The 25057-nt window shown below is 41.0% G+C and overlaps 1 protein-coding gene across 1 annotated transcript in view; it reads left to right on the forward strand.

Annotated features, from left to right (window-relative positions):
* Positions 1–19938, forward strand: part of ccdc13 (coiled-coil domain containing 13) — a 93040-nt gene extending 73102 nt beyond the window's left edge. Inside the window, exon 15 of the mRNA XM_060825738.1 lies at positions 18658–19938. Coding sequence (XP_060681721.1) covers positions 18658–18814 — 157 coding nt within the window. The 3' untranslated portion in view covers positions 18815–19938. The remainder of the gene's footprint in view (positions 1–18657) is intronic.
* The last annotated feature ends 5119 nt before the right edge of the window (positions 19939–25057 follow it).

A 25057-nucleotide genomic window follows, 5' to 3' on the forward strand; every position in this document is an offset into this window, starting at 1 on the left:
AAGCGAGATTTCCCCATGTGTCTTTAAAAAGTTCAAATGATAGCTGAACAGAGTTCTACAATGATTGTTGTACCAATAGCAGCATGTATCAGGAGTTTTTCGTTTTTCTGCGCTCCATTATTATTATCTTCACTTTATTCATCAGCGGTGTAGTTTGTTGCAGTTGACGCTCTTATTATGAGAGCTATTGTGAGTAAAGCGGAAAAGTCAACATTAAATCAACGCATACATTTCATTTAATTATGCGAAATCATTCTGAGTCAGACTTCCCATGGCGGGTTTCATGATCAGATTCAGTTGTTGGGGTTCCGACGAATTTCATCAGTGGATTTCGTTTCCAATCATGTTGGTGGTCAAAGAGCCGGACCTCTGGTTTCCATGTTGGTTTTGGTTCGGGGCCTTGACAGCCATCGTGTTTCCAACTGTACCATGAAGTTTGTTGGACCATCCGTTTTGGTCTTTCATTCAGAATCCTCATTTTGTACTCATGGTAGTCTTTGAGATCCTGTTTGCGGTCTCTTTCGCATGCCATGTAGGGGGATATTTTGTGTTTTCTCCGGAGTTCCCTCAGGAGGCAGTCATTGTATCCAGGTGGGTTCTTATATTCTCTTTCCGTCCATTTCCAATCATGGGTCGGTGATGTATAAGTTACCACCGTTTCTATGGCTTTAGGTGACCATGTCCATTTTGACCATTCGGTTATCATATCGATTTGTGGATGAGGTAACGGTCTGTTGGCTTCTCTGGTTACGTAATTAAACTCGTCTTGTTTTATGTTGGATCGGAGCATGTTTAGGTCAGTTAGGTTTTCTTCATTCCGCTTTTGTAGTTTTGCAACATAGTTCAGACAGTCCACAAAGGTATATTTTCCTTTGGAGAGTATCATTAAGTGTTCAGCCAGGTTATGGCCTCTTCTACGGTCATACTGTACCATATATTCTTTTGAAAGGGGTGTTTGTCGAATGCGTTCCCCTTTGATCAAATCTGGGTCTGGCAACATCTTTGTTGGTTTGCATACAGAAAGTAATATGTTCATATTCAATTCTTCGAATAGCATTGAGCAAAATGTGCATATTAGTCTCTGTGCCTTTTTACGTCCATTACAATTTAAACATTGTCCAATGTTGTGTTCTTTTAGAACTGTTCTTGGCTCAGTCCACCATCCGTATTCCGTGTGGTGTTGGTTTCCTTCTTTCTAGTTACCCATTCTTTAATTTTTGGATATTGATAAAGGAATATTGAGGTTGTTTTTTTTTTCGCATAGATGCAGAGGGTTTGTTGAGTTCCAGTAATGTAAGTTTTTGGTTCCATTTTGGTACGCAGGTTTTCTGTGGTTTTGGTTTCTTCCAAGGTGGTAGCTGCTTGGACTTATTTTGTTTTTCTGATTTAGCGTCACCCAAAGACGGGTCGCGTCTGTGTTTCAAAGGTTTGGTTTGGTTTTTGGTTTGGACAAACGAAGGTTTATCCTGGTTTGAGGTCTGTGTTAAGACCGAATGACAGACAATTAATGTCTTTAGAATCAAGTGAATGGTAGCACAAGAAATGGCCCATTCTGGTTCGTAATTAAAAGATATGATTATGGTTGAGGAGATCAGTGTTAAAAACGATCCCCATTCTCCCTTAGTAATTTCAAATTTTCTTCGTTTAAATTCAAAGCCAATCATAATTGTGAGAATTAGTCCTATACCTAGGGTCAAATGGACCCATTTATATTCTACCAAGCCCCAAAGGAGCTGGAGTCCTTTCAGAATGTTTCCTCCTATAATGGGTAGGTGGTGGCAGTAGGCGTCCCATAGACTTACGGGCATGACTACAGGGCTAAATTGTTCTTTCATGTGGGAGAAAATATCACATTGGTTCGAGAAATTCCCGTTCCTTCACAATAGTTCAGAGTCCCAAGTAAGTCTTGGTTTTGTTTTCCCAGGAAGTCTAGGACTTCTTGGTATTTGGTTGTGGTTTCATCCATGCTTGCTGGTCGAGGAAGCAGAATGTGGTTTATTTTCGTTCTGGAATCAATCCCTTGATTAATGGCTTGAGAAATGGCCAAATTACGACCACAAACACCCAGAGTAGGATAAGTCTCACTAAGAGCGGTGTATGTTGTTCTAGGCCAAGCCATGATAGAATCCAATAAATCCAATCATAGATTTGCACCCAAATGTTTGCAGTAGTTTGTAATACTGACATAGTCCTTGCATTAATATGCAAGTTATCATACCAATTTTTTCTTGATTCTTCTACACATATTTTTATCTCTTCCTGTAGAGTTTTTTGGTCAGCCTTCCTTTCTTTTGATATTAGGTTCTGGAGGGTCTTTAGCTTCTCGTCATCCGTTGGGCCCGAGAAGGTTATCTCCATCCATTGCTTTTCTGAATAGATGGTTAGCATTCTTTCAAAATGTTCTAGGTCAGGTTTGGGTTTTTCTATTTTTAGATTAATTTTTTTCTGCCGGGTTCTTATAAGTTTCTCTGTTTTGTCTCATAATTTTGCCATTACATCCGACATGTCCTGTCGTAACATTAAATTCTCCTGACTGGTTTGTTAGCCAGGTATTTCCAGATGGGAAGTACTCTATCTGGCAATCTTTTTTTTTAACATATTGAACCGTGTTATTATCACAGGGTTTTAATAGGATTAAATTAGAGAATTTGATCAGTTGAGGCTGATTGTTAATTTGAATACATTTTTCCTTTTTCAGCCACCCATTTTTTAGGCTTTGCCAAATTGGTTGTTTTATTTTAGTTTCGTAATTTTCGTTTGTGAGGATGGATTTGATCTCTACTAGTGAGATCTTTAGTTGTTGATCTTTGTTTTCCACGTGGGATCTGTATACCCTTGAGGTTAAATCAGCTATTGTCCTGTTTTCTGTTCTTACGGTGTTATGCAACCATCGTCTAGTTATTACATTTAATTGATTTCTAAGGTCATTAAAGGCAATTTGCCAGGCTTGGTCTTTTTTTGATTGTTATCACTTCTATTATTAGGTTTTTTGAGTTTTCCCATTGTATTTTCTGATTTTTTGAATAAATCCTTAATATATGCTTCTGCCTGTTGTTGTCTATTATTATCATTATCGTTGCTGTTACTGCTTTTTTTTTTGTGGTTATCACCAGCCATCTATCAGGAGAAGATTGTTCCCAAAAGGTGGCATTCTGCTTTGTTTTGTAGCAGTACATCCTGCCCCAATGGTAGCAGTACAGAGTTGTATTTTCTACTTTTATTTCAGTTCCCTGTCTTTGTAGGTCTTTTAAGAAGTATTTTAATTTTTTCCAGTCTTGATATACTGATTTCCATTTAGATGTTTGATTTCCATCTGGGTTTTCTGCCTCAGTGTTATACGTTTTGGTATTATTTTCATAGTAATTATCCTAAGGAACTTCATAAGTGTATCCACATTTAAATCTACCGTGTTCTATATATACTACTTTTCCTGAGTTGGGAATTTTGCAGGACCATGGTCCATGGGTTTCATTTCTTTTTGCTCTATTATCATTTGGGCAGTTTTGGAGGAGAGCGGTATTGTATCCTGATGGGCTATAACATTGTGTGGCTTTATCGGTGCATCCAATTATATGGGTGTTATTTTTATAATAATAGGATAGGAGCAGTTATAGTGGTTTTTTGATCCTGGATCTGATAGTCTGAACGGTTATACGTTTTGTATAAACAGTAGAGCCATCTATCTCTCTCTGAGGTTTCTTCATTTGTTGTAACATTTTGTATACTATAAGATAGTAATTCGTCTATCCAATTTTGTATAAGATTATCTATTCTTTGATCTTGTTCTTGGTTTTCATTCACAAGCTCCTGTTTTAAGACTATTATGTCTAAGGTGTATGTGTGTCCTATAATTTCTTCTCCTATTATTTCTGCTGAGGGTCTTGGATCTGTCCAAGTTTCATATTTTTGAGCTTGCGCAACATTTATCGTAATTAGTCCTAACATTACTAGGGCCATGTTGGATAGGGTTAATCCTCCTATTATTAGAGGCATTCCTGCTGAATTTGTCGAGTTACTGTTGCTGTCGGGGTTATTACCTGTGTTACATTCCAGGCTGCGCTTTATTACTGCCTGAAGTATCCATCCTATAGTTAGAAAGGCTAATACTATAAATAGTAGGGTGTGTTGAACTATATTACACTTAGAGCAGCGTTCTGCCATGAGTTTCTTTTGTTTAATCGTTTTAGTCTCTTCTTTCTTGGTTTTTTTTTTATTTAAGTTTAGGAGGGTTTTTTTTTACTTTTGGTATCCTTTTGCCTTTCCCTAATTGTCCTAACTCCATATTGTTCTGTTTTTGTTTTTTGTTTCCTTTAAATATTTGTTTCCAATTTTTTTCATTTCTGCTGTTTACATCTCTCTTGGAAGTTAAAAATCCCTCCATTTGTTCCCTGTGTTTCTCTTCTTCTCCTAAATATACAGCCATTCAATCTGCCATGTTCTTAGTCTTTGTTAACTGGTCTTATATTATCTACAGATAAAGTCCTTTCTTTACCTTCCTTCCCGACTGTCACTGTCCTATTTCCTACTTGGATTATCTGTTGAGGCAAATGATAGCGGGCTTTAAAGGCTCTTCCTGATTTATTTTGTTTTTTCTCTTGTACCCAATCTCCTACTTTAGGTTGCCAAAATTTTCTGTCTTCTTGAATTTTCTGTTCCCTTTGTTGTCTTAATTCTTCTTTTTTAGTTTTTAGGAGATCTATCCATTCTTTTTTAAGTTTAGTTTGGGTTTCTATTTCAGGCTTATTTTCTGTATTCATTTGTACTCCATATCTCAAATAGTGCGGAGTTATATGGTTCTCTGCTCCTAAGAGATCTATGGGTGTGTTATTGATGGCCAGCTGCACCTCCTTCAACCATTGACTCCAACTACCACCGCGAGTGCACAATAATTTTGCCAAGGCTAGTTTGACATCTTGGTTTCTCCGTTCTACCTTTCCTGCCGATTCAGGATGGTAAGGTGTGCTAAACTCAAGCTGTATCCCATGAGCGGTACACCACATGTTAAAGTCCTGGTTTTTAAAGCCAGGTCCTTGGTCTGTATGAATTACTCTGGGAGGCCCGTTAGCGACCAGAATCAACTCACTAGCTTCTATAGCATCTTGTGTCCTACAACTCTTTGTTGGGATCAGGGTGGTGAATCCGGTACATTCATCAATACATACTAGGCAATATTTATTCGGTCTTTTAAATGGCTTTTTCCCGTGAGAGGTCGGCAATGGGCCGATAAAATCCATTATCCATTTATCCCCGGGCTCCATATTTTGTGACTGAATAATTTTCGGTTCTTTTTTAGTTCCTCCCTTGATATTATATTTTAGGCAAGTTTTGCATTCATTACAATATCTTTTAACTTCTGCATTCATCCCAGGCCACCAGTATTTCTGCTTTAGGTGTGACTGAGTGGTTTTTATTCCTGGATGCACGGCCCCTAAGCCTTCGTGGGCCGTCTTGATAAGTTCTCTTCTCCCTTTTCTAGGGGGTATTATCTTAGCCTGTTCTGTGGTTTGATCTTTAAATTTGGTTTTGACTACCCCATCAGATTCTTCCCAGTAGTCCTGATTTTTAGGGTATCCTTTTACTTCCTTGCCCTGAAGTAAGTCTTCCAATTCTTTGTCCTGATTCTCTTTTTGCATTTGCCTAGTTATTACTCTTATTTTATATTCTTTTCCCAAACTTGCGGCTTTGGCTGCTCGGTCAGCTAGATCATTTCCTTTTTTGTGTTCACCTTCTTTCTGGTGTCCTCTGACATGTATTACTTTTACATTTGGGAGGTTTTCTTTTAATCTAGCTATTTCTTCCCATATTTGTCTATATTGTATGGGGTGATTCCTACAATCATGGAATCCTTTTTCACTCCATTTATCTAGTTCCTCGTTATAGCCTCTACTGGCATAAAAGCTATCTGTACAAACGAGAATTTGGAGTTCTGCAGGAAATTGGCTTGCTTCTTTTAAGGCTAATTCTAACGCCTTTACTTCTGTTTTCTGGGCTGAACCTCCCAGTGGTCCTTTTATTTCTAAGACCTTTTCTTCTTGGAACTCATTGTTTAGTTTTGTACCGATTACTATTCCTATTCCTGTTAATTTTTCTTCTTTACCTTGTTTATCCAGGCCTTTTTGGGCACTACCATCTGTATAGATGTACATATCTGGATTGAATTCAGTTTTTTCTTCAGTAGCAGCTAGTTTATATTTCGGTGTCCACCAAGTATCTGTTTTTCCTGTAAGGGGCTGTATTTCTATAGTGGGGTCAGCTAGTAGGATATCCCATTTTTCATACCTGGCCGAGTGGACCCTTTGGCTCCTTTCTATTTTTTGTTGTTTGGATTGTAATTCTGCCAATTCCGTGAGGATAATTATCTTTCCTTCCCCTTGGATTTTTCTGATGGGTTCCACTGCTCTAGTTATGGCTACCCATGTTTTTTCTATTTTTGGGTATTTCCTCTCTGTTTCTGTAAAGTTTAAAGAGATATATTGGAAGGGTTTGTTCTGTCCTTGACTGGTTACTCTTACGGTGGCACTTTCTTGCCCTATAATTACTTCTAGTGTAATGTCTTTCCCTGGTTCATGCTTTCCCATGTTTTCTGCTTTATTTAATTGGTTGATTAGTTCATTTAGGTTATTTTGATCTTCTTCAGTCCATGAGAATACTTTCTCGGTTAGTTTTTTGTACAGGGGTTTAGATATTTCTGCATATCCTGGGACAAAGTCTCTGGCATAGTTACATAGGCCTAATATTGCTTGTAATTCTTTAATTTTGGTAGGAGGTTGAATATCAGCTATTTTTTCACTGTATTCTTCAGTTAGTCCTTTTCCTTCATTGGTTAGTTCCACTCCTAAGTATTTTACATTTTCTCTGGCGATCTGGGATTTTGCTAGTCCAATTATATATCCCTTATGGTACAGGTGTTCCATTATTCTATGTAGGCAGGCAAAATGTTCTTCTAGGTCACCATGAGTGATATAAATATCATCTACATAGCATTCTATTTGTCCTGGCGGAGCTAAGTTTTGTACTGTTTTTCTGACTTCTGCAGAAAATATTACTGGGCTGTTTAGGTATCCCTGAGGGAGTCTGGTCCAAACTAATTGTCTCCCTAGGGTGTCTGTTATGGCTGTATATGGCCACTCTTCTTTTGGGATTGGATGACTCCAAAATCCATTTGATAAGTCTAGGGTAGTTTTATATTTCTCCCTTCTTAAGGTATTCAATGTAGTCTGAGCTCCTTTAAAGTATGACGAGAAGGGCACTGATCCTGAATTCAAGTCTCGGTAGTCACAGACAAGTCTGTACTTTCCTGGCTTATCAGGCTTTGGTATTCCAATTATGGGTGTATTGTATGGGGATCCTTTTTCTATTAGGACTCCCTGTTCCTCAAGTCTTTCTATGACTTTTTGGATTTCCCTAGCTATCTCTGGTTTGTTGATGCCATACTTCTTTTTGATTTTGAAGTGTCCCATTCCTGTGGGAGTGGGATCAATGTTTAGATTACCGCAATGGTATGAGTCTTTTTGCCAGATTTCCCAGTGAGTTTGCACTAGGTGTTTTATTTTTGCTCTGATTTTGGGGTTGCTTTCTTTATCTAAAATTTCTTTTAAGTCTTCTGTTCTTTTGTCTTCTGTTTGTTCTAGTAGTTTGTGTCCTTTAATGTCTTCCCATCCTAATATTACTGGTTCTCCCTGGTCTTTTAGACCTTCTATAATTAGAGCTTTAGTCTCTATTTGTTTTCCATTTTTTAGGATTAATTTGATTTTTCCTACATCTGCCCATTTTACAGGTGCTCCTATGCCCTGATAAGGTTCTGTTCCTACTTTTGGTATGTTTAGTTTTTCTGCCAAACTTTTGTCCATTAATGACATTTCTGCCCCTGTGTCTAGCATTATTGTGAGCCATTGCTGTCTGTGGGGTTTATACCCCTCTATTTTTCCTTGTTCTTGAGGGTAGCATGGTTCTGCTGCTGTCTGTCTGGGTTTTCTCACCATCCCTGTCTGGTGGATTCTTTGCCCTTCTGTATTCCTTTCGTCCCCTTGTGTTTGCACTCTGGCTGATCCAGAGGTTATTGCTTGTCCCTGACTGTTTCTGGGTCTCAGGTTGTATCGTTCTTGTTGAACTTGTCCATTTGGAGGCCTAGGTCTAAAATTTTGTTGGGGTGGCCTATATTCCCGAGGTTGTTGTGGTTGCTGGGCTGGCTGTAGTGGAGGTTGGTATCCCCCTCTAGCTCTTGGGTCTTGATAATTCGGAATGGGGTTTCTCCCTAAATAGTTTGGGCTTACTCCTGGAATTGGTCTAGGAGGTAGCTGCTGTCGGGGAGGTCCCTGGTTTCTGGGTTGGACTTTTTCCACTACCTGAACCAATGGTTCATATTGGGGTCGGTATGTCCATGGTTTTCTTTGGTTTTGTTGGCGTCCTTGCGCCTTGGATTTCTGGGTTTCTGATTTAGGTTTTTCTGATTTCCTTTCCTTGGCTTCTGGTTGAGGTCCGTGGGGATTTTGTTTTCCTATTCTATCTAGGGATAGATTGAGGACTTCTCCTAAGTTGATTAATTCTTGTCTGAATACTTGCCATGGGTTTTGTCCCTGTCCTAGTGCTCTGTTTGTGGCTTCCCTGAGCCTGTTTGCATGGCCTTCATTCTGGAATTGTCTGAATAATTGCGACCTGACTTGGACATAGTTTATTTCTAGATCTTCAGCGGATTGTGCTACCTGGAGCATTGTTCTCCCTGATTCCAGGAGTGTTTTGAATATCTTGTTGGCTGCTTCTGCTCTTTGGGTTCCATATACCCGGTTGTGGGCTTCATGGAGTATGGTAACTAGATTTATGGTGGTGTGCGGTTCCTGATCTAAAGCAGGACAATCCAGGGCTTTAAATAAATCTGAATTTTCTTGGGGGGTTAGTCCTTCCAAGAGGGCTTTTAGTTTTTCGAAATGTTGAATTATATATTTTATTGCTGCTCTGTCATCTGAGGGAAAGTCTAGGAAGCAGATTTTAAAATTCTTCAGTGAGGGATCACCGTACACACGGCGGGCTGCTACCGGTTGTGGTGCTTGTCCGGCTTGTCTGGGCCTGGGATTATTGATTAGCCATCGGGCTTTTTCTACAGCATGTTGCGCCACTAGGACTTGTGCTGCTACTCTATTTAGTTGGGGTATTTGGAGCACTCTGTCTGCTGCCACTATAATTTGCTGAGCTATATCTTCTGCCCAGGCATGTTCTGACATGCCTGGTACTAGCGGTACTTCTCTTCCCCTTAGGTCTGTTTCTCTTCTAATTACTGTTACCGTATGTTGAGCTGGTAGAACGCCAGCGGTATGCTGGTGGGCTGGTTCTAGGGGGTTTCCAGTTCCATCTGCTGGTATGCATCCATCATAGTGATGGTGAGTTCCATCTACATATTCTATTCTGAACCTGTATCGGAGTCTTGCTGCTATAGGTTCTCCATTGAGTCTGTTTAGTCCTTCTAGGACTGACTCATCTGCCCTCAGTCTTACCTCCTGACCTCTTAGGTTAGGTGGGGAGACTATATTGTCGTTTCCTGCTGCGACTATTTCTGCCCAATCATTTCTAAAATAACAGGCAGGTATATTGGCCATTTTCTTTTTCTTTTTGAGGGGCTTTTATTTTTTTTTGTACTATTCGCTATATCCCTACAGAAGGAGTTTATTTGGTGACAAAGATAATATTTACGCCGTGAGGTTCAAGATAGTGCAATCTCTCGAGCCCCACGTTGGGCGCCAATTGTTATGTTATTCAGGTGGATATCCTCAATAGGTATGGGTTACTACCGGATTAAACTACAGTACCTCGGGCATATACCTGAGGCCGTTACCTGTCAAGTTTACCAGTGGTCCCTATTGACTGTATGGTCCTGATAGCTACAAACTCGGCTGGGTTTATCACAGGTCTCTAGGTCCCTTCAGTTTATCCTTTCACCTAGGAGTGAGAGGGATTCACTTTAAGTCAATCCTAATGCCTTCTCAGCTAAGTTCTAGACTTAACATACCAACACAATGGTAAACATATCTTATCAAATAAAGGTTCGGCGAATACGAAGTGTGTGGTGTAAAATATAATAGAAATTTATCAATATAATAAGTTGAATACTCACAATCAGATGTTTTCAGTTAATCACAATCGTTACAGCCTTTTTGAATGTTCTTAAAAGATACCTAGGATAAAAGCAGAGCTTAATACCTGAGTGTCCCAAATGGGATCTTCATAGACTAGCGTGTATCAGCTAGTTGGTTCAGATTGTATCTTCTTCAGGCTAGAATGCAGTGCCTCAACCGAGAATCTTTTAGGCAGGCGTATTTCAGCAAGCTCTTAGCCGTCCGTATGTTTCATCCGATCGGTCCGTATTTTGCACAAATGTGTCTTTTCTGCAAGCCTGGTGGTTCAGAGGATGGTTGGGTGACTCATTGTCTGTGTTTCAAGACAAGAGTGAGTTCTGTCTGTTTTAGCTCTGCTTTATATCCCTTACAGTCTAAGTTAAGCAATTACATCATTTGTTTAAAGAACTGGAATCTCAAACTGTGCCTCGGTCAGCATTGTTTAAAGGTCGCGTTAAACACTTAATTAGCTGAGAAAACAATAAGTAGCTGATAAGTAGCTGGTAGAGAGCAGTTGCCACATAGTCATAGTTATACTTAATTGTTGCTAGGCTAAAATACAATAAAGAGTTAATAGTATCATTGTTGCTACAATCTAATATAATCAGGTAAAATTCCACAGAAGAATTGAGTCTTTTCATGAAGAAGTAGACAGATCCCATGACACTTAACGAGTTAATAGCATCATTGCTGTTAAGCTTAATCTTATACAATATAATATAATCAGGTAAAATTCCACAGAAGAATCGAGTCTTTTCATGAAGAAGTAGACGGATCCCATGACACTTAACGAGTTAATAGCATCATTGTTGTTAAGCTTAATCTTATACAATATAATATAATCAGGTAAAATTCCACAGAGGAATCGAGTCTTTTCATGAAGAAGTAATGGATCCCGTGACAATGTCCCAGACCGCTGAAGTGTTCTCTGACTGGGGGGGGTATTACTCCTGTCTGTTGATTGTTGTGCAGTGTCCGTTCATCTATTGTCATAGCCTCAGCTTGGTTTCGCCAATGTACCATATCTCAGGGCATCCTTGCCTGCAGCATGTGAGACAGACAACATTGGCTGAATTGCATGAGTACCTGCCACATACATGGTAGGAAGTGTCCCTATGCATAACAGTGATATCAGTGTCAACATTCAGACAGGCCTTGCAGCGTCTACCATGACAAGGTTGTATGTATTGTCCTGAAAGCCCAGCAGTTTGCTACAAACAATTATCTGTTTGGAGATTAGATTAGATTACTTACAGTGTGGAAACAGGCCCTTCGGCCCAACAAGTCCACACTGACCCACCGAAGCGCAACCCACCCAGATCCATTCCCCTACACTTACCCCTTCACCTAACACTACGGGCAATTTAGCATGTCTAATTCACCTAACCTGCACATTTTTGGATTGTGGGAGGAAACCAGAGCACCTGGAGGAAACCCACGCAGACAGGGGGAAAATGTGCAAACTCCATACAGAGAGTCACCTGAGACGGGCATTGAACCCGGGTCTCTGGCGCTGTGAGGCAGCAGTGCTAACCACTGTGCCACCATGCCGCCCATTGTTTAAAGGGAATAAGTGGAAGCGAGGGGAAGGTCTTGGTGAGGTGCTCATCCTCATTGATAATGTGTTGCAGGCTGCAAAGAGCATGGCGTAGTTCTTCGGCTCCTGGTAAGTACTGGACAACGAAGGGTACCCTGTCAGTTGCAACTTGTGTCTGTCTCCTGAGGAGGTCATTACGGTTTCTCGCTGTGGCACATCGGAACTGGCGATCGATGAGTGAGCATTGTACCCCATTCTTATGAGGGCATCCCTGAGTACTTCCAAGTGCCTGTCACGTTCCTCCTCATCTGAACAGGTCCTTTGTAAGCTAGGGTTTGTCCAGAGGGGATTGCTGTTTTAATTTGTTTCGGGTGGAAGCTAGAGAAGTGTAGCATCATGAGGTTATCCGTGAGTTTGCGGTAGAGTGAGTTGCTGAGATGCCCATCCTTGATGGAGATGCATGTGTCCAAGAATGAGACAGATAGTGGAGAGTTTGATGGTGGAATGAAAGTCGTTGATATCACTGTGTAGTTGTTTCATTGACTCCTCGCCATGGGTCCAGAGGAAGAAAATGCCATCAATGAACCTGGTGTATAGTGTTGGTTGGAAGTTCTGCATAGAGAAGAAGTCTTGTTCGAACCTGTGCATGAAAATGTTGGCATATTAAGGTGCACCTTTGATTCAGGTCCCCATGGCTGTTCCGTGTGCCTGGGTGAAGAACTGGTTGTCAAAGGTGAAGATATTGTGATTGAGGATAAAGCGGGTGAGTTATAGGATGGTGCTCAGAGATTGGCAGCTGTTGGTGTTGTGTACTGAGGCTGTTGTCACGATGCCATTGTTGTGGGGAATGCTGGTGCAGAGTGCTGAAACATCCATTGTGACGAGGAATGTTCCTGATTCAAATGGTCTGTGGGTGCTGAGTTTCTGTAAGAAATCTATAGTGTCGCGGCAGAACCTGGGGGCCTCCTGTACAATGGGTTTCAAGATGCGTCATGGTGGCACAGTGGTTAGCACTGCTGCCTCACAGCGCCTGTAGACCCGGGTTCATTTCCCGACTCAGGCGACTGACTGTGTGGAGTTTGCACGTTCTCCCCGTGTCTGCGTGGGTTTCCTCCGGGTGCTCCGGTTTCCTCCCACAGTCACAAAGATGTGCGGGTCAGGTGAATTGGTCAAGCTAAATTGCCCGTAGTGTTAGGTAAGGGGTAAATGTAGGGGTATGGGTGGGTTGTGCTTCGGCGGGTCGGTGTGGGCTTGTTGGGCCGAAGGGCCTGTTTCCACACTGTAAGTCTAATCTAATGCCGTGTCGAAGGCATCTTGACACTACAGAATTTCTTACAGAAACTCAGACCCATGGACCAGTCAAACCAGGAACATTCCTCATCACAATGGAAGTTTCAGCACTCTGCACCAGCATCCCCCACAATGATGGCATCACGGCAATAGCCTCAGTGCTCAACACCAACAATTGCCAATCTCTGAGCACTGTCCTACAACTCATCTGCTTTATCCTCGATCACAACATTTTCACCTTTGACAACCAGTTCTTCATCCAGACACACGGAACAGCCATGGGGATCTGAATCAAAAGTGTACCCAATATGCCAACATTTTCAAGCACAGGTTCGAACAAGGCTTCTTCTCTATGCAGAACCTCCAACCTACACTATACACCAGGTACATTGATGGCATTTTCTTCCTCTGTACCCATAGCGAGGAGTCACTGAAACAACTACACAGTGATTATCGACAACTTTCATCCCACCATCAAACTCTCCACTATCTGTCTCATTCTTGGACACATGCATTTCCATCACCTCACTCGACCGCAAACTCATGGATAACCTCACGATGCTCCACTCTCCAACTTCCACCCGAAACAAATGAAAACAACAATCCCCTATGGACAAACCCTATACAAACGCAGGATCTGTTCAGATGAGGAGGAACGTGACAGGCACTTGGAAGTACTCAGGGATGCCCTCATAAGAATGGGGTACAATGCTCACTCATCGATCGCCAGTTCTGATGTGCCACAGCGAGAAACTGTAATGACCTCCTCAGGAGACAGACACAAGTTGCAACCGACAGGATACCTTTCGTTGTTCAGTACTTCCTAGGAGCCGAGAACCACGCCATGTTTTTTGCAGCCTGCAACACATTATCAATGAGGATGAGCACCTCGCTAAGACCTTCCCCACACCTCCACTTCTCACCTTTAAACAACCATCAAACCTCAAACAGATCATTGTTTGTAGCAAACTGCTGGGCTTTCAGGACAATACCATACAACCTTGTTATGGTAGACGCTGCACGACCTGTCTGAATGTTGAGACAGATACCACCATAATGCGTAGACACTTCCCAGGTACTCAAGTGACTCAGCCAATGTTGTCTATCTCATATGCTGCAGGCAAGGGTGCCCTGAGACATGGTACATTGGCGAGACCAAACAGAGGCTGCAGCAACAGATAAATGGACACCGCACAACAATCAACTGACAGGAGTGTTCCCTCCCAGTCAGAGAACGCTTCAGCGGTCCGGGACATTGGACTTAGGACCTTCGGGTGACCGTCCTCCAAGGCGGACTTTGGGACAGGCAACAACGAAAAGTGACCAAGCAGAGGCTGATAGCCAAGTTCGTCCCATGAGAATGGCCTCAACTGGGACCTTGGGTTCATCTCACACTACAGAAGACCCCGTTGCACTATGCACATGCACACGCACACACGCGCACACACACACACACACACCCTCTCTTATCCGCTCACTCTTACACTCCCACACATACCCTCACATAGACTTATACCCCTTTACACGCACACGCATACTCTCACAGACACTCATAACTCCCCCCCACCAAACACGCGCGCGTGCGCACGCGCACACACACACACACACACACACACACACACACGTCTGTGGGGTGAATTTGTACTTGCAGAATTACATTTTACTTTGCTCAAAAACTGCATGTTTCCATGTAAGATTCTGTAAATCCGTGTTTTAGATTAGAATCAGTCTGACCACTGTGGCTCAGTCAGCCTCAGACAGGGCAGCTCGCACCTTCAATGCATTATCTGGGCTGACATGACACCAATTGTTAACGTTCACCTGAGAATGTAACTTTTAGAAAAATTTTTGCAGTTTACCTATGAAAGAACTGAAATCAACACGATAATTCTAAAAGGTGAGAGACTTAACAAACAATCCAGGTCTTTTTCAATATATAATTTCAGTTACATCACACTGTAAACTTTTGCTGTAAATTCTGTGTCTAACAATCTTATACTGCACAACCACCTGATGAAGGAGCAGTGCTCCGAAAGTGCTTCCAAATAAAACCTGTTGGACTATAACCTGGTGTTGTATGATTTTTAGCAGTTGAAGAAGGCAGATATTCACACCTTCTTGAGCGCAATTAGGAAATAAATGTTGGTCCCAATAGCAACATCCACATGCCATTAAAAATTAATGAAGAAACATTTCAGTTTCTTGTGTTGCTTATTTGTATGTGTCGCACTGTCCCTGATCTGCATTGTCTTACATGAGATCCTTTGGGCCTTTCGAACAAGAATACTGTGCAAGAGCAATTTTCTTTATCAATGTTTTGAACTATAAATAGAAAACACTATGGCTAAGTACAGATGCGTGTTTTGTTAACATTCTCTTCACAGTGTGGATTAATAAAGGCTTCCTTTAGTATGCACAAAAATTCAATAAAAGGAATTAATGGCGTAGAGAAGAAACTCATTACATTGCTGACTCTTTATAGTGTTTAGAGAATGGAAAAAGTTTAACATTTCAATTCTCTTGTTTTGAGATTTAAAAAACATGCTGTCTCACCTGTACAGCTGTGTTCAACACTGAAGAATAAACCTGTAGCTCTATTCTTTGACTTGTGATTTTTTTAATGGGATGTGGGTATCATTGGCAAGGTCAGCATTTATTGCCTGTCCCTAACTGCTTTTGAGAGAGTAGTGGTGAGCTGCCTTATTGTACTGTTGGTTGTATGTCTCACACTAGAAACTATGGTTTCCCTATTTTAAAGTTGGATGAACTTTTAAACATTTGTAATTATGTATAATTGAAGGACATAATGTGTGCATACAATGGTTTTATTCAGCTATTGTACTGTAGTTCCTCAGTCATGTGTAACCCAAATGAATCTGAAAAGGAGACCTCCATTTTAGTGAATTACGACGTGGAACAAAGAAGAAACATTTTATTAGGGTTTAAGATCTGATAAATGAAAGGGAGAAAGGTAGGGTTCAATGACCTCGATTGATGTTTTCAGTTACCGGGCTCGGTTTTTCTGATCTGAAAATGTGTTGCTGGAAAAGCGCAGCAGGTCAGGCAGCATCTAAGGAACAGAAAATTCGACGTTTCGGGCATAAGCCCTTCATCAGCCATCCTGCTGAAGGGCTTATGCCCGAAACGTCGAATTTTCTGTTCCTTAGATGCTGCCTGATCTGCTGCGCTTTTCCAGCAACACATTTTCAGCTCTGATCTCCAGCATCTGCAGACCTCACTTTTTCCTCGGTTTTTCTGATGTTGCAGAGGTGGTGATGATGCCTTTTGGTTTGTTCCATTGTTTTCAGCCCAAAATTTCAGACTAAAGTAGAAATTTAAAATAAGAATGTACAAATATAGGAAAGTAGCTAAAGGGGATTGAAAAGTTCCATCCAAAAAAAATGGAAATTTTGTTTTGCAGATGAGTTTTTCTTGCAGATGCTGACGGCCCTGCTATGTATTTCCTATATTTGTCTATTTTTTTCAAATGTCAGGTTTCCAGCCTGTGTGGTTATGGCAGTAATCCTAGTTGCTTTCCAAGATTTTTAGACAGAAGAAAAGCTTAAAGTGATTTACAGCCAATGAAGTATTTTTTGAAGTGTACAAGACGGTCATTGTTGTAATGTGATACCTCATAGCAAGGTCCCACAAGCAATAATTAGCCAAACAACTAAATATTTTGAATGTGTTAGTTTTGAATGATGAATAAATAAGAGTCAGGATACAAGGATATTTCCCCTTCTTTTTGAATAGTGTCTCTGGATCATTTACACCTATCTTGATTTTAACATCTCATTGAAATCGTAGTTAAAAATCACACACCAGGTTATAGTCCGACACATTTAACTGGAAGCACTAGGTTGCGGAGCAGCACTCTGAAAGCTAGTGCTTCCAATTAAACCTGTTGGACTGTAACCTGGTGTTGTGAGATCTTTAACTTTGTACATCCCAGTCCAACACCGGCATCTCCAGGTCGAAATCATCGCACTCTTTCTGTATTGCACTAAAACCCAAATTAAGTGAATCCCTAAAGTGGGTCTTGAACCCTCCTGCTTCAGATGAGGGTGCTTCAACTGAGACATGGTTGATACATACTTTACAGAAAGAGATCACTAAGGCCATCATGTCTATGATACAGCTTTTGAGACAACTGTTGTGATCCCAGGTAACATTTGACAAATCAGACATGAGAATGAAAACTAGTTTAATAAATCACATTGTTAATTTTTGCTGTTGGTTATCATTGTGATTAGCCACCCAAACATATTTAGACAAGGTTGCAGGTATATTCTAACAACAGAACCTTATTACATGGAAGAAAATACAAATGTGTCAATGCAAAGTTTCAACCTGTTTCCCAACACTATCTGTTACAGAGATTCAATCCCAGAGAATAATACTTGTAGATCAGCTTTTTAAATCTGAGATGGCACTTTCCAGTTTCTTTCCGTTGGACTGCTGAGGTTGTTTGTTTTAAAATTCCTTTGAATCCCTGACATGATGAATGTTTCACAATGGTCTAACCTGATATGTCTGATGGTCTGAACTTACCTAGTCCTAACAACTTGAAGACTTTAATCCAAGCTCTCCTTGTTTGAAACTTTCACAGTCCAGAGACCACTCTGCTGATGGTGACTTTGTCCCCTGAACTGAACTGAAAAATATGGTTCAACTACAAGGTGAAAAACTGTCCTCTGAGCTGAAGCTTTGACCTATAAGTTCTAAAGTCAAGATCAAACAAAAATTGCCTTATTGAGTTAAACTCAATAGTTAAAAAAAATGTTTTTAATTCATTCATGGGCTGTGGGGATCTTTGCTTAGATCAGCATTTATTCCCATCCTTAATTGTCCAGAGGGCAGTTAAAACTCAACCACATTTCTACAGCTCTGGAGTCTAATGTAGGCCAGACCAGGTAAGGATAAAATTAGAAATTCTGTATTTAGGTCACTGTTCAAAATACTTCCTGACCTTTTTTTTTGAAAAACACTTCATGGAACTAACCAAAAGTCATTTGCCTTCCTTTTTCTTTTGAAAAGAAATCTGAATTTCAAAATTGCTTAGACATTATATATAATGTTGTTAGGTCACATCTGAAATATTGCTTGCGGTTCTGGTCGCCACACTACCAGAAGGATGTGGATGCTTTGGAGAGGGTACAGATAAAGTTTACTAGAATGATGCCTAGATGGTTTAGTTATGAGGAGAGGTTGTTTGTTTTCACTGGAAAGACAGAGGGTGAGGAGTGACGTGAAAGATGTCTACAAAATTATGAAAGGCATAGATAGGGTGGATAGTCAGAGATGTTTTTTCAGGGTGGAAAGGTCAACTACAAGAGAGCACAGGTCCAAGTGAGAAGGTGAAAGTTTATGGGACAGCATGAGGAAAATTTTTCACACAGATGGTCGTGGGTGCATGGAACACACTGCCAGTGGTGGTGGTGGAAGCCGGTACATGAGCAATATTTAAGACATACCTGGATTGACATATGAATGGGAGGCAAACAGGGATAGAAATCACGGATAGGCAATACGTATCAAGTCTAAATAAAAATTAGGAATATGCACAGGCTAACGAGCCTGTTCCTGTGCTGTATTGTATTGTGTATCACTTAACCATTTATCCCCACTCTCCTTTCTGTATAACCCTGAAATTGTTTCCTCCTCGAGTTGTCAGTTTGTGTTGATGATTTAATCTGACTGTAGAAATGTGTTTCTTTATTTCAGACTTGCCATACAGGTGGATGAGAATGAAGCCTTAAAGACCGCTTTGCAAAGCACTTTAAAAGCTAAAGAAGAAGATCTGAAATTGTACCATGACACAGTGGCCCAAGTGAAGCAGGTCTTCTTGCAGGTTCTTCGACAGCACAAAGAGAAAACATAAATTGAGCACTTCTCCTACAGAGACATTTGTTGATTTATTGTTGAGAAGGCATTTGGAGAACAGACACAGTGAAAAGAGGAGAGGAACAAACCCAACTCAGTGCCACATTAGCCCACACAATTGCAAACTAGTCATCGGACTCATTGCGTGATTATCGGACAATCATTTGGTTCCTCTCTTGCCTTTTTTAACTGAAAGGTCTGAGGAGCTAAAGTCATGTAAGATGTCAAATGAGGCAAGTTAGTCAGCCCATCTGTGATCACTCTCATCACGCTACCCGACTGTGCCTTAAATTACTCTTGGGGTTTTTAATCCCATTTGAAGTCCATTTCAAATATGTATCAATTACAGTAATGCCGGAAAAGGGACAATAAATATAGGAAGCAGTCAGGACCAGAAACAGCTGTACCTTTTCTCACACTTACATGTCAATGAAAGGGATTAAAATTGGTTTGTAAGAGTTGTTTCTTTCCAATAGACACAGCAACTGTTAAGGTTAACTCCAAATTAAGCTCATTTTGTTCTGTGCAATCAGATATCAAAGATTGCAAATCCACCTTATAGGAAGCAGACTTCCAATAACAGAGTTGATGTGCCAAGTGCCTTATAAAATATGTGATTGAGAAAATGAGATACCTATCTCACTGGTACCTTAATGCCAGTTTTCATATTCAGCAGATTCTGGAGATGCAAGTTTTAGAAAAATGTTAATCAAATCCAATGCTGCAGTCACTCCAATAGGAACCCATTTTTTAGAGCAAGGGCACATCCAAAGGTGAGCAGATAAAAATAAAAAATTTGTCTAACTGAATTGCCAACAATTCAGCATTCTCTATCCTAAAGCTGGAAATTTAGCCTGCCTCAATTATGTATATTCTTCCTTCCATCAAAATTGAGATATGTTGTTAGGGATGTTGCAAATTGCAGTGAGAGTTTACAGTGTCTACCCAAAGAATACATGAGATGTCAATATCTGCCTGGCAGGAAGGTATCACTTGCCCATCACTGTTCTCCTTCACCTCAGTGAACATGTATACATTGCAAACAAATGCAGCAGGTCACTAGATCTAAATGTGTCAATGTATTAGCCTCTTCCAACAATAAATGTTCCTTCATTTTGTTAACAGGAATTGTGTATGCAGCTTAATTTTATTTTTGAAAATCAAAAAAATAAGAAATAAATCAATGGAGGGAATAGACTATAAGTTTAACAAATGCTAATAGAGAAATGAATGAGACTGAAGGTAGATAAATCTCCAGGATCTGCTGGTTTCCAATAAATAAACAAACCAATGAAGAAATTCCAAATTTGTCATGATCTCCCAAAACTCTATTTCAGGAGTTGATACATGTCACACAGACTGGATAAGAATGGAAGATTTCTTTCCATTATTGAACTAGATGGATTTATGATTTGATTTGATTTATTATTGTCACATGTACCTAGGTACAGTGAAATGTTTTTCATGCAGTACAGGCAGATTATAACATACAAAGATCACAGGGTGATAGAACAGAGCGGGGAATACAATGTTACTGCTGCAAAGAAAGTGTACAAAAAGCAAGATCAGCATTGGATTTGAAATTGGAGAGGTCCATAGAACATAGAAGGATACAGCGCAGTACAGGCCCTTCGGCCCTCGATGTTGCGCCGACCGAATCCTACCTAACCTATACTAGCCCAATAACTAGGTCCATTTAGAAGTCTATTAAATGTGGGGAAGAAACTGTTCTTGAACCTATTGTTATGTGTTTATGTATTTGTATCTTGTGCCTCACAGAAGAGTTTGGAGGAGATTATAACCAGGGTGGAATGGGGCTTTGATGATGTTGGCTGCCTTACAGACGCAGCAAGAAGTATAGTTGGAGTCAATGGATGGAAGGTTGGCTTGCAAGATAGACTGGGCTGTGTTCACAATTCTCTGTAGTTTCTTACGGTCCCGGACAAACCAGTTGCCATTACCAAGCCATGATGCCTCAAGATAGAATGCTTTCTATGGTGCATCTGTAAAAATTTGTGAAAGTCCTTATGGAAATGTTGAATTTCCATAGCTCTCTGAGGAAGAAGAGGAGTTGTTGTGCCTTCTTGACCAATGCCTCAATTTAGATGGTCCAGGACAGATTGTTAGTAATCATCACACCTTAAAACTTGACACCCTTGACCACCTCCACCTCAGCTCCATTGATGTTGGGCGTGTCCTCCTCCTTGCTTCTGGAAGTCGATGACCAGCTCTTTGATTTTGCTGATATTGAGGGGAGAGATTGTTATCTACATCACATAACCAAGCACTCTGTCTTTCCTCAGTCTGTGAGTTTGGAGAGTAGTTTAGTTGGGATTATAGTACTGAAGACAGAGATGTAAACAAGAAGTAGAAGCCTGACATAGGTTTCCTCATTGTCCAGATGTTCCAATGATGAGTGTAAGGATAGGAAAATGGCGTCTGCTGTGGATCTGTTGCACCAGTAGACAAATTGCAAGGGATTGAGACAAGCTGGGAGGCTAGTGTTGATATGAGCTATGACTAACCTCTCGAAGCACTTCATAATTATGGATGTCAGAGCCACCAGGATAATCAACTAGTTACTTGATCACCATTATTTAGTTATAATCATACAGTACAGAAGAGGCTATACACCCTATGAATCCATACCACCAAAAATACACTATATCTACACTAGTCATAGAATCATTGAGTTATATAGCATGGAAACAGACCCTTCAGACCAATTCATCATGCTGATAGAAATCCTAAAGTAATCTAGTCCCATTTGCCAGCATTTGGCCCATATCCCTCTAAACTCTTCCTATTTCATACCCTTCCAAATGTCTTTTGAATGTTGTAATTGTACCAGCCTCTACCACTTTCTCTGGCAGCTCATTCCATACACGTACCACCCTCTGCTCCTTAGGTCCCTTTTAAATCATTCCCCTCTCACCTTAAACATATGTCCTCTAGTTTTGGAGTCCCCTACCTTGGGGAAAAAAAAGACCAGTCCCATTTTCCAACACTGGCCTCCAGTCACACAAACAGCCTTCTACCATAGCCCTCTGTCTCCTGCCACTAAACTATTTTTTATTCAACTTTTCAAGTTATCCTGGATCCCATGAGCTTTTACTTTTTTTTAATCAGTTTCCCATGTAGAACTTTGTCAAAGGCCTTGCTGAAATTCATATTAACTACATCATTTGTCCTTCTCCCAACTGGTCATCACCTCAAATAATTCAAATTTGTTAGGCATAACCTCCCTCTGACAGAGCCATGTTGACTCTCCTTGGTCAAACCTGGAAATTAATTTACTCCTTCACTATTTTCTTCAATAGTTTTGCTCGCACTGATGTAAGACTCACTGGTTTACCTCTACTACCCTTCTTGTAAAGTGAAACCACATTAACTGTCTTCCAGCCTGGCATCTCTCCTGAGACAGTGACAATTTAAAAATTTGGTTCAGGGCCCCTTGTGATTACTTCCCTCGTCTCCCACAGCAGCAGGGGTACAACTTAAGGATCTAGGAATTTGTCCACTATTAAACCTGTAAAAACCTCTCATAACCCCTCATCTCTTACATCAATCCGCTCAAGAGCTTCACAATCCATCTTTTCAAGTTCTGTACTTGCATTCCCCCCCCCCCCTCCCAGGTAAAGACAAATGTTTAACACTCCTTCGGTGTTCTCCAGTTTCGTGCACAGATTGTTCCCTTGATTTCTAATGGGCCCTGCTCTTTCCCTTAACATACTTGTGGAATATCTTGGGATTCTTCTTAATCCTGTCCTAGCATTTCTCTGTACCTCCTCTTACTCTCCTAATTGCAGAATTGATTCAAAATTCTCCAGCCATCATGGTTGGATTTGAACTCAAATCTGTGCATACTCAGGCCTGGCCTCTGAATTACTCGTCCAATAACATGGCAGCTATGTTGCCATTTCATGCACCGACTCACTTATTGTGGAGACAAGCACTTTTTGCCAAGACCAGTGGTAACTGTCCTCATTTATCGTTTGCTCCTGTTTAAATCAGCACTGCCATCTTGACCTGTCCTACCTGTCCATCTTCCTTCCCACCTATCTGCTCCATCCTCCACTCTGACCTATTAACATCCCCCCCCACCTGCATCTACCTATACCTTCCCAGTTACCTTGCCCCCAGCCTCACCTCTCTCGTATTTATCTTTCAGCCCCCTTCTGCTTCCTGATGCAGGGCTTATGCTCAAAACATCGACTCTCCTGCTCCTCAGACGCTGCCTGACCTGGTGTGCTTTTCCAGCGCCATACTTTTCGACTCTTTTTTTGACTCAATCTTGTAAAGACTTAGGTTACTATTTGTTATTCAAATTTCTTTTCTATCCTGGAATCTTAAATCCTAGAGACCATTAAAAAAAGAAATCTTGCATATGTCTAATGCTTTTTACAACCCAAGGTGCTCCAAATAGCTTTGCAGTCAATTAAGCATTCCTGAAATATAATCACTCCTGTAATATTGGAATATATGAGATAGTCACAAGTGAACGCAGTAGGGAAATTAGGAAAAATGTCTTTGCTCAGAGAGTGGTGAGAAAATGGAACACAAATAACCAAGAAGTATTTAAGGAGAATCTAGAAAACCACATGAAGCTGAAAAATTAATTGTTATCTTGGTTCGTTGTGGTGAAGTAGTGTTGGGAGAGGTTTGTATGAAACATAAAAAAAAATTGACCAGTTGGATCCAGTGACCTGTTTCTGTGCAGGGAATTATAATAGATTATTTTAGTCTTGATGGTTTCTTGACACATTGGGTCTCAGGCCTTTGGCCCTGTTCACCATAACTCTGGCATTTTTTTGTGCATATATAGCTGAGTCAACAAAGTTTCTGCAGACAGGAAAGAGTCAATTGAGCAGCCAGTAGGTAAACAGGAGTATGCAAACCCCGGGTGGTCACTGGTCCAAGATGACAGTGAAGTAAGGCTCCTGTACCAGAGCTCATCTGTTCTGACCACTTTTCTTATTTTTCCTTTTTTAATTAACTTATCTTGTCCTGAGCTTGGACGCATCGGCGGCGGGGGAGAGCCCAGCGTGCAGGTCTCAAACAGTCTCAAGCCAGGCCCAGGGTGCAGACTTCAAGTAGGCCTGGTGCAGAGGAGTGTGGGCCCAGTGCAGACCTTAAGTGAGCCCTTACTTACTTTTCCAGAGCAATCACAGGATTTGGGATTGGCATCTGCCATGCCATCCGAGACAATGTTGGTGAGGTAGGCTCAGTGGCAAAATTTGGCACCTGAAGATTGGTTGCTTCGTTGTTGATTGGGTCCGGCGCTGGCAGCAGCAGAAGGGCGTCGTGGCCATGTTGATGAGGTAAGCCCAACACTGACATAGGTTGGTCCAGCGCAGGTTGTATTGGAGGAGTATCAGCCCAGTGGCAAAGATGGCACCTGAGCAACAGCGGCTTTGGTATTGGTTGGGTCTGGTATAGACGGTGGTAAGGTGATGGCAGAAGGTTGGCGGCACAGGCGATGCTGATGGTGATGAACTGACTCAGGACTGATGGAGTCTTCAATCTATATCTTTCTTTTTTTTCCTTATTCTTAAATTATTCAAAATGGTACAGCATCGTGGCAACAAATGAAAGCTTTTCTCTGGATTGTATTCTTATTGTAACACACACGTGACAATAAAATCAAAATCAAATCAAATAAAGATCTGAGGCTTAGAATCATATTATCACAGAGCACAGAACAGGCCTGAGATTCTGAAGAAGGGTCACTGGACCAGAAAGGTTAGTTCTACTTTATCTCCAGCAGATTTCCAGCATCTTTTGGTATCTTTTTCAGGACAGGCCTTTCAGTCCATTGATCGTGCACCAATCAAAGAAAAAACTACTCAATACTCAGATTACAACAGGATCTTGATCAGATGGGCCAATGGGCTGAGAAGTGGCAGATGGAGTTTAATTCAGATAAATGCGAGGTGCTGCATTTTGGGAAAGCAAATCTTAGCAGGACTTATGCACTTAACAGTAAAGTCCTAGGGAGTGTTGCTGAACAAAGAGACCCTGGAGTGCAGGTTCATAGCTCCTTGAGAGTGGAGTCGCAGGTAGATAGGATAGTGATGAAGGCGTTTGGTATGCTTTCCTTTATCAGTCAGAGTATTGAGTACAGGAGTTGGGAGGTCATGTTGCAGCAGTACAGGACATTGGTTAGGCCACTTGGAATATTGCGTGCAATTCTGGTCTCCTTCCTATTGGAAGGATGTTGTGAAACTTGAAAGGGTTCAGA

This window comes from Hemiscyllium ocellatum, chromosome 5 (genome assembly GCF_020745735.1).
Source record: "Hemiscyllium ocellatum isolate sHemOce1 chromosome 5, sHemOce1.pat.X.cur, whole genome shotgun sequence".
Lineage (NCBI taxonomy): Eukaryota > Metazoa > Chordata > Chondrichthyes > Orectolobiformes > Hemiscylliidae > Hemiscyllium > Hemiscyllium ocellatum.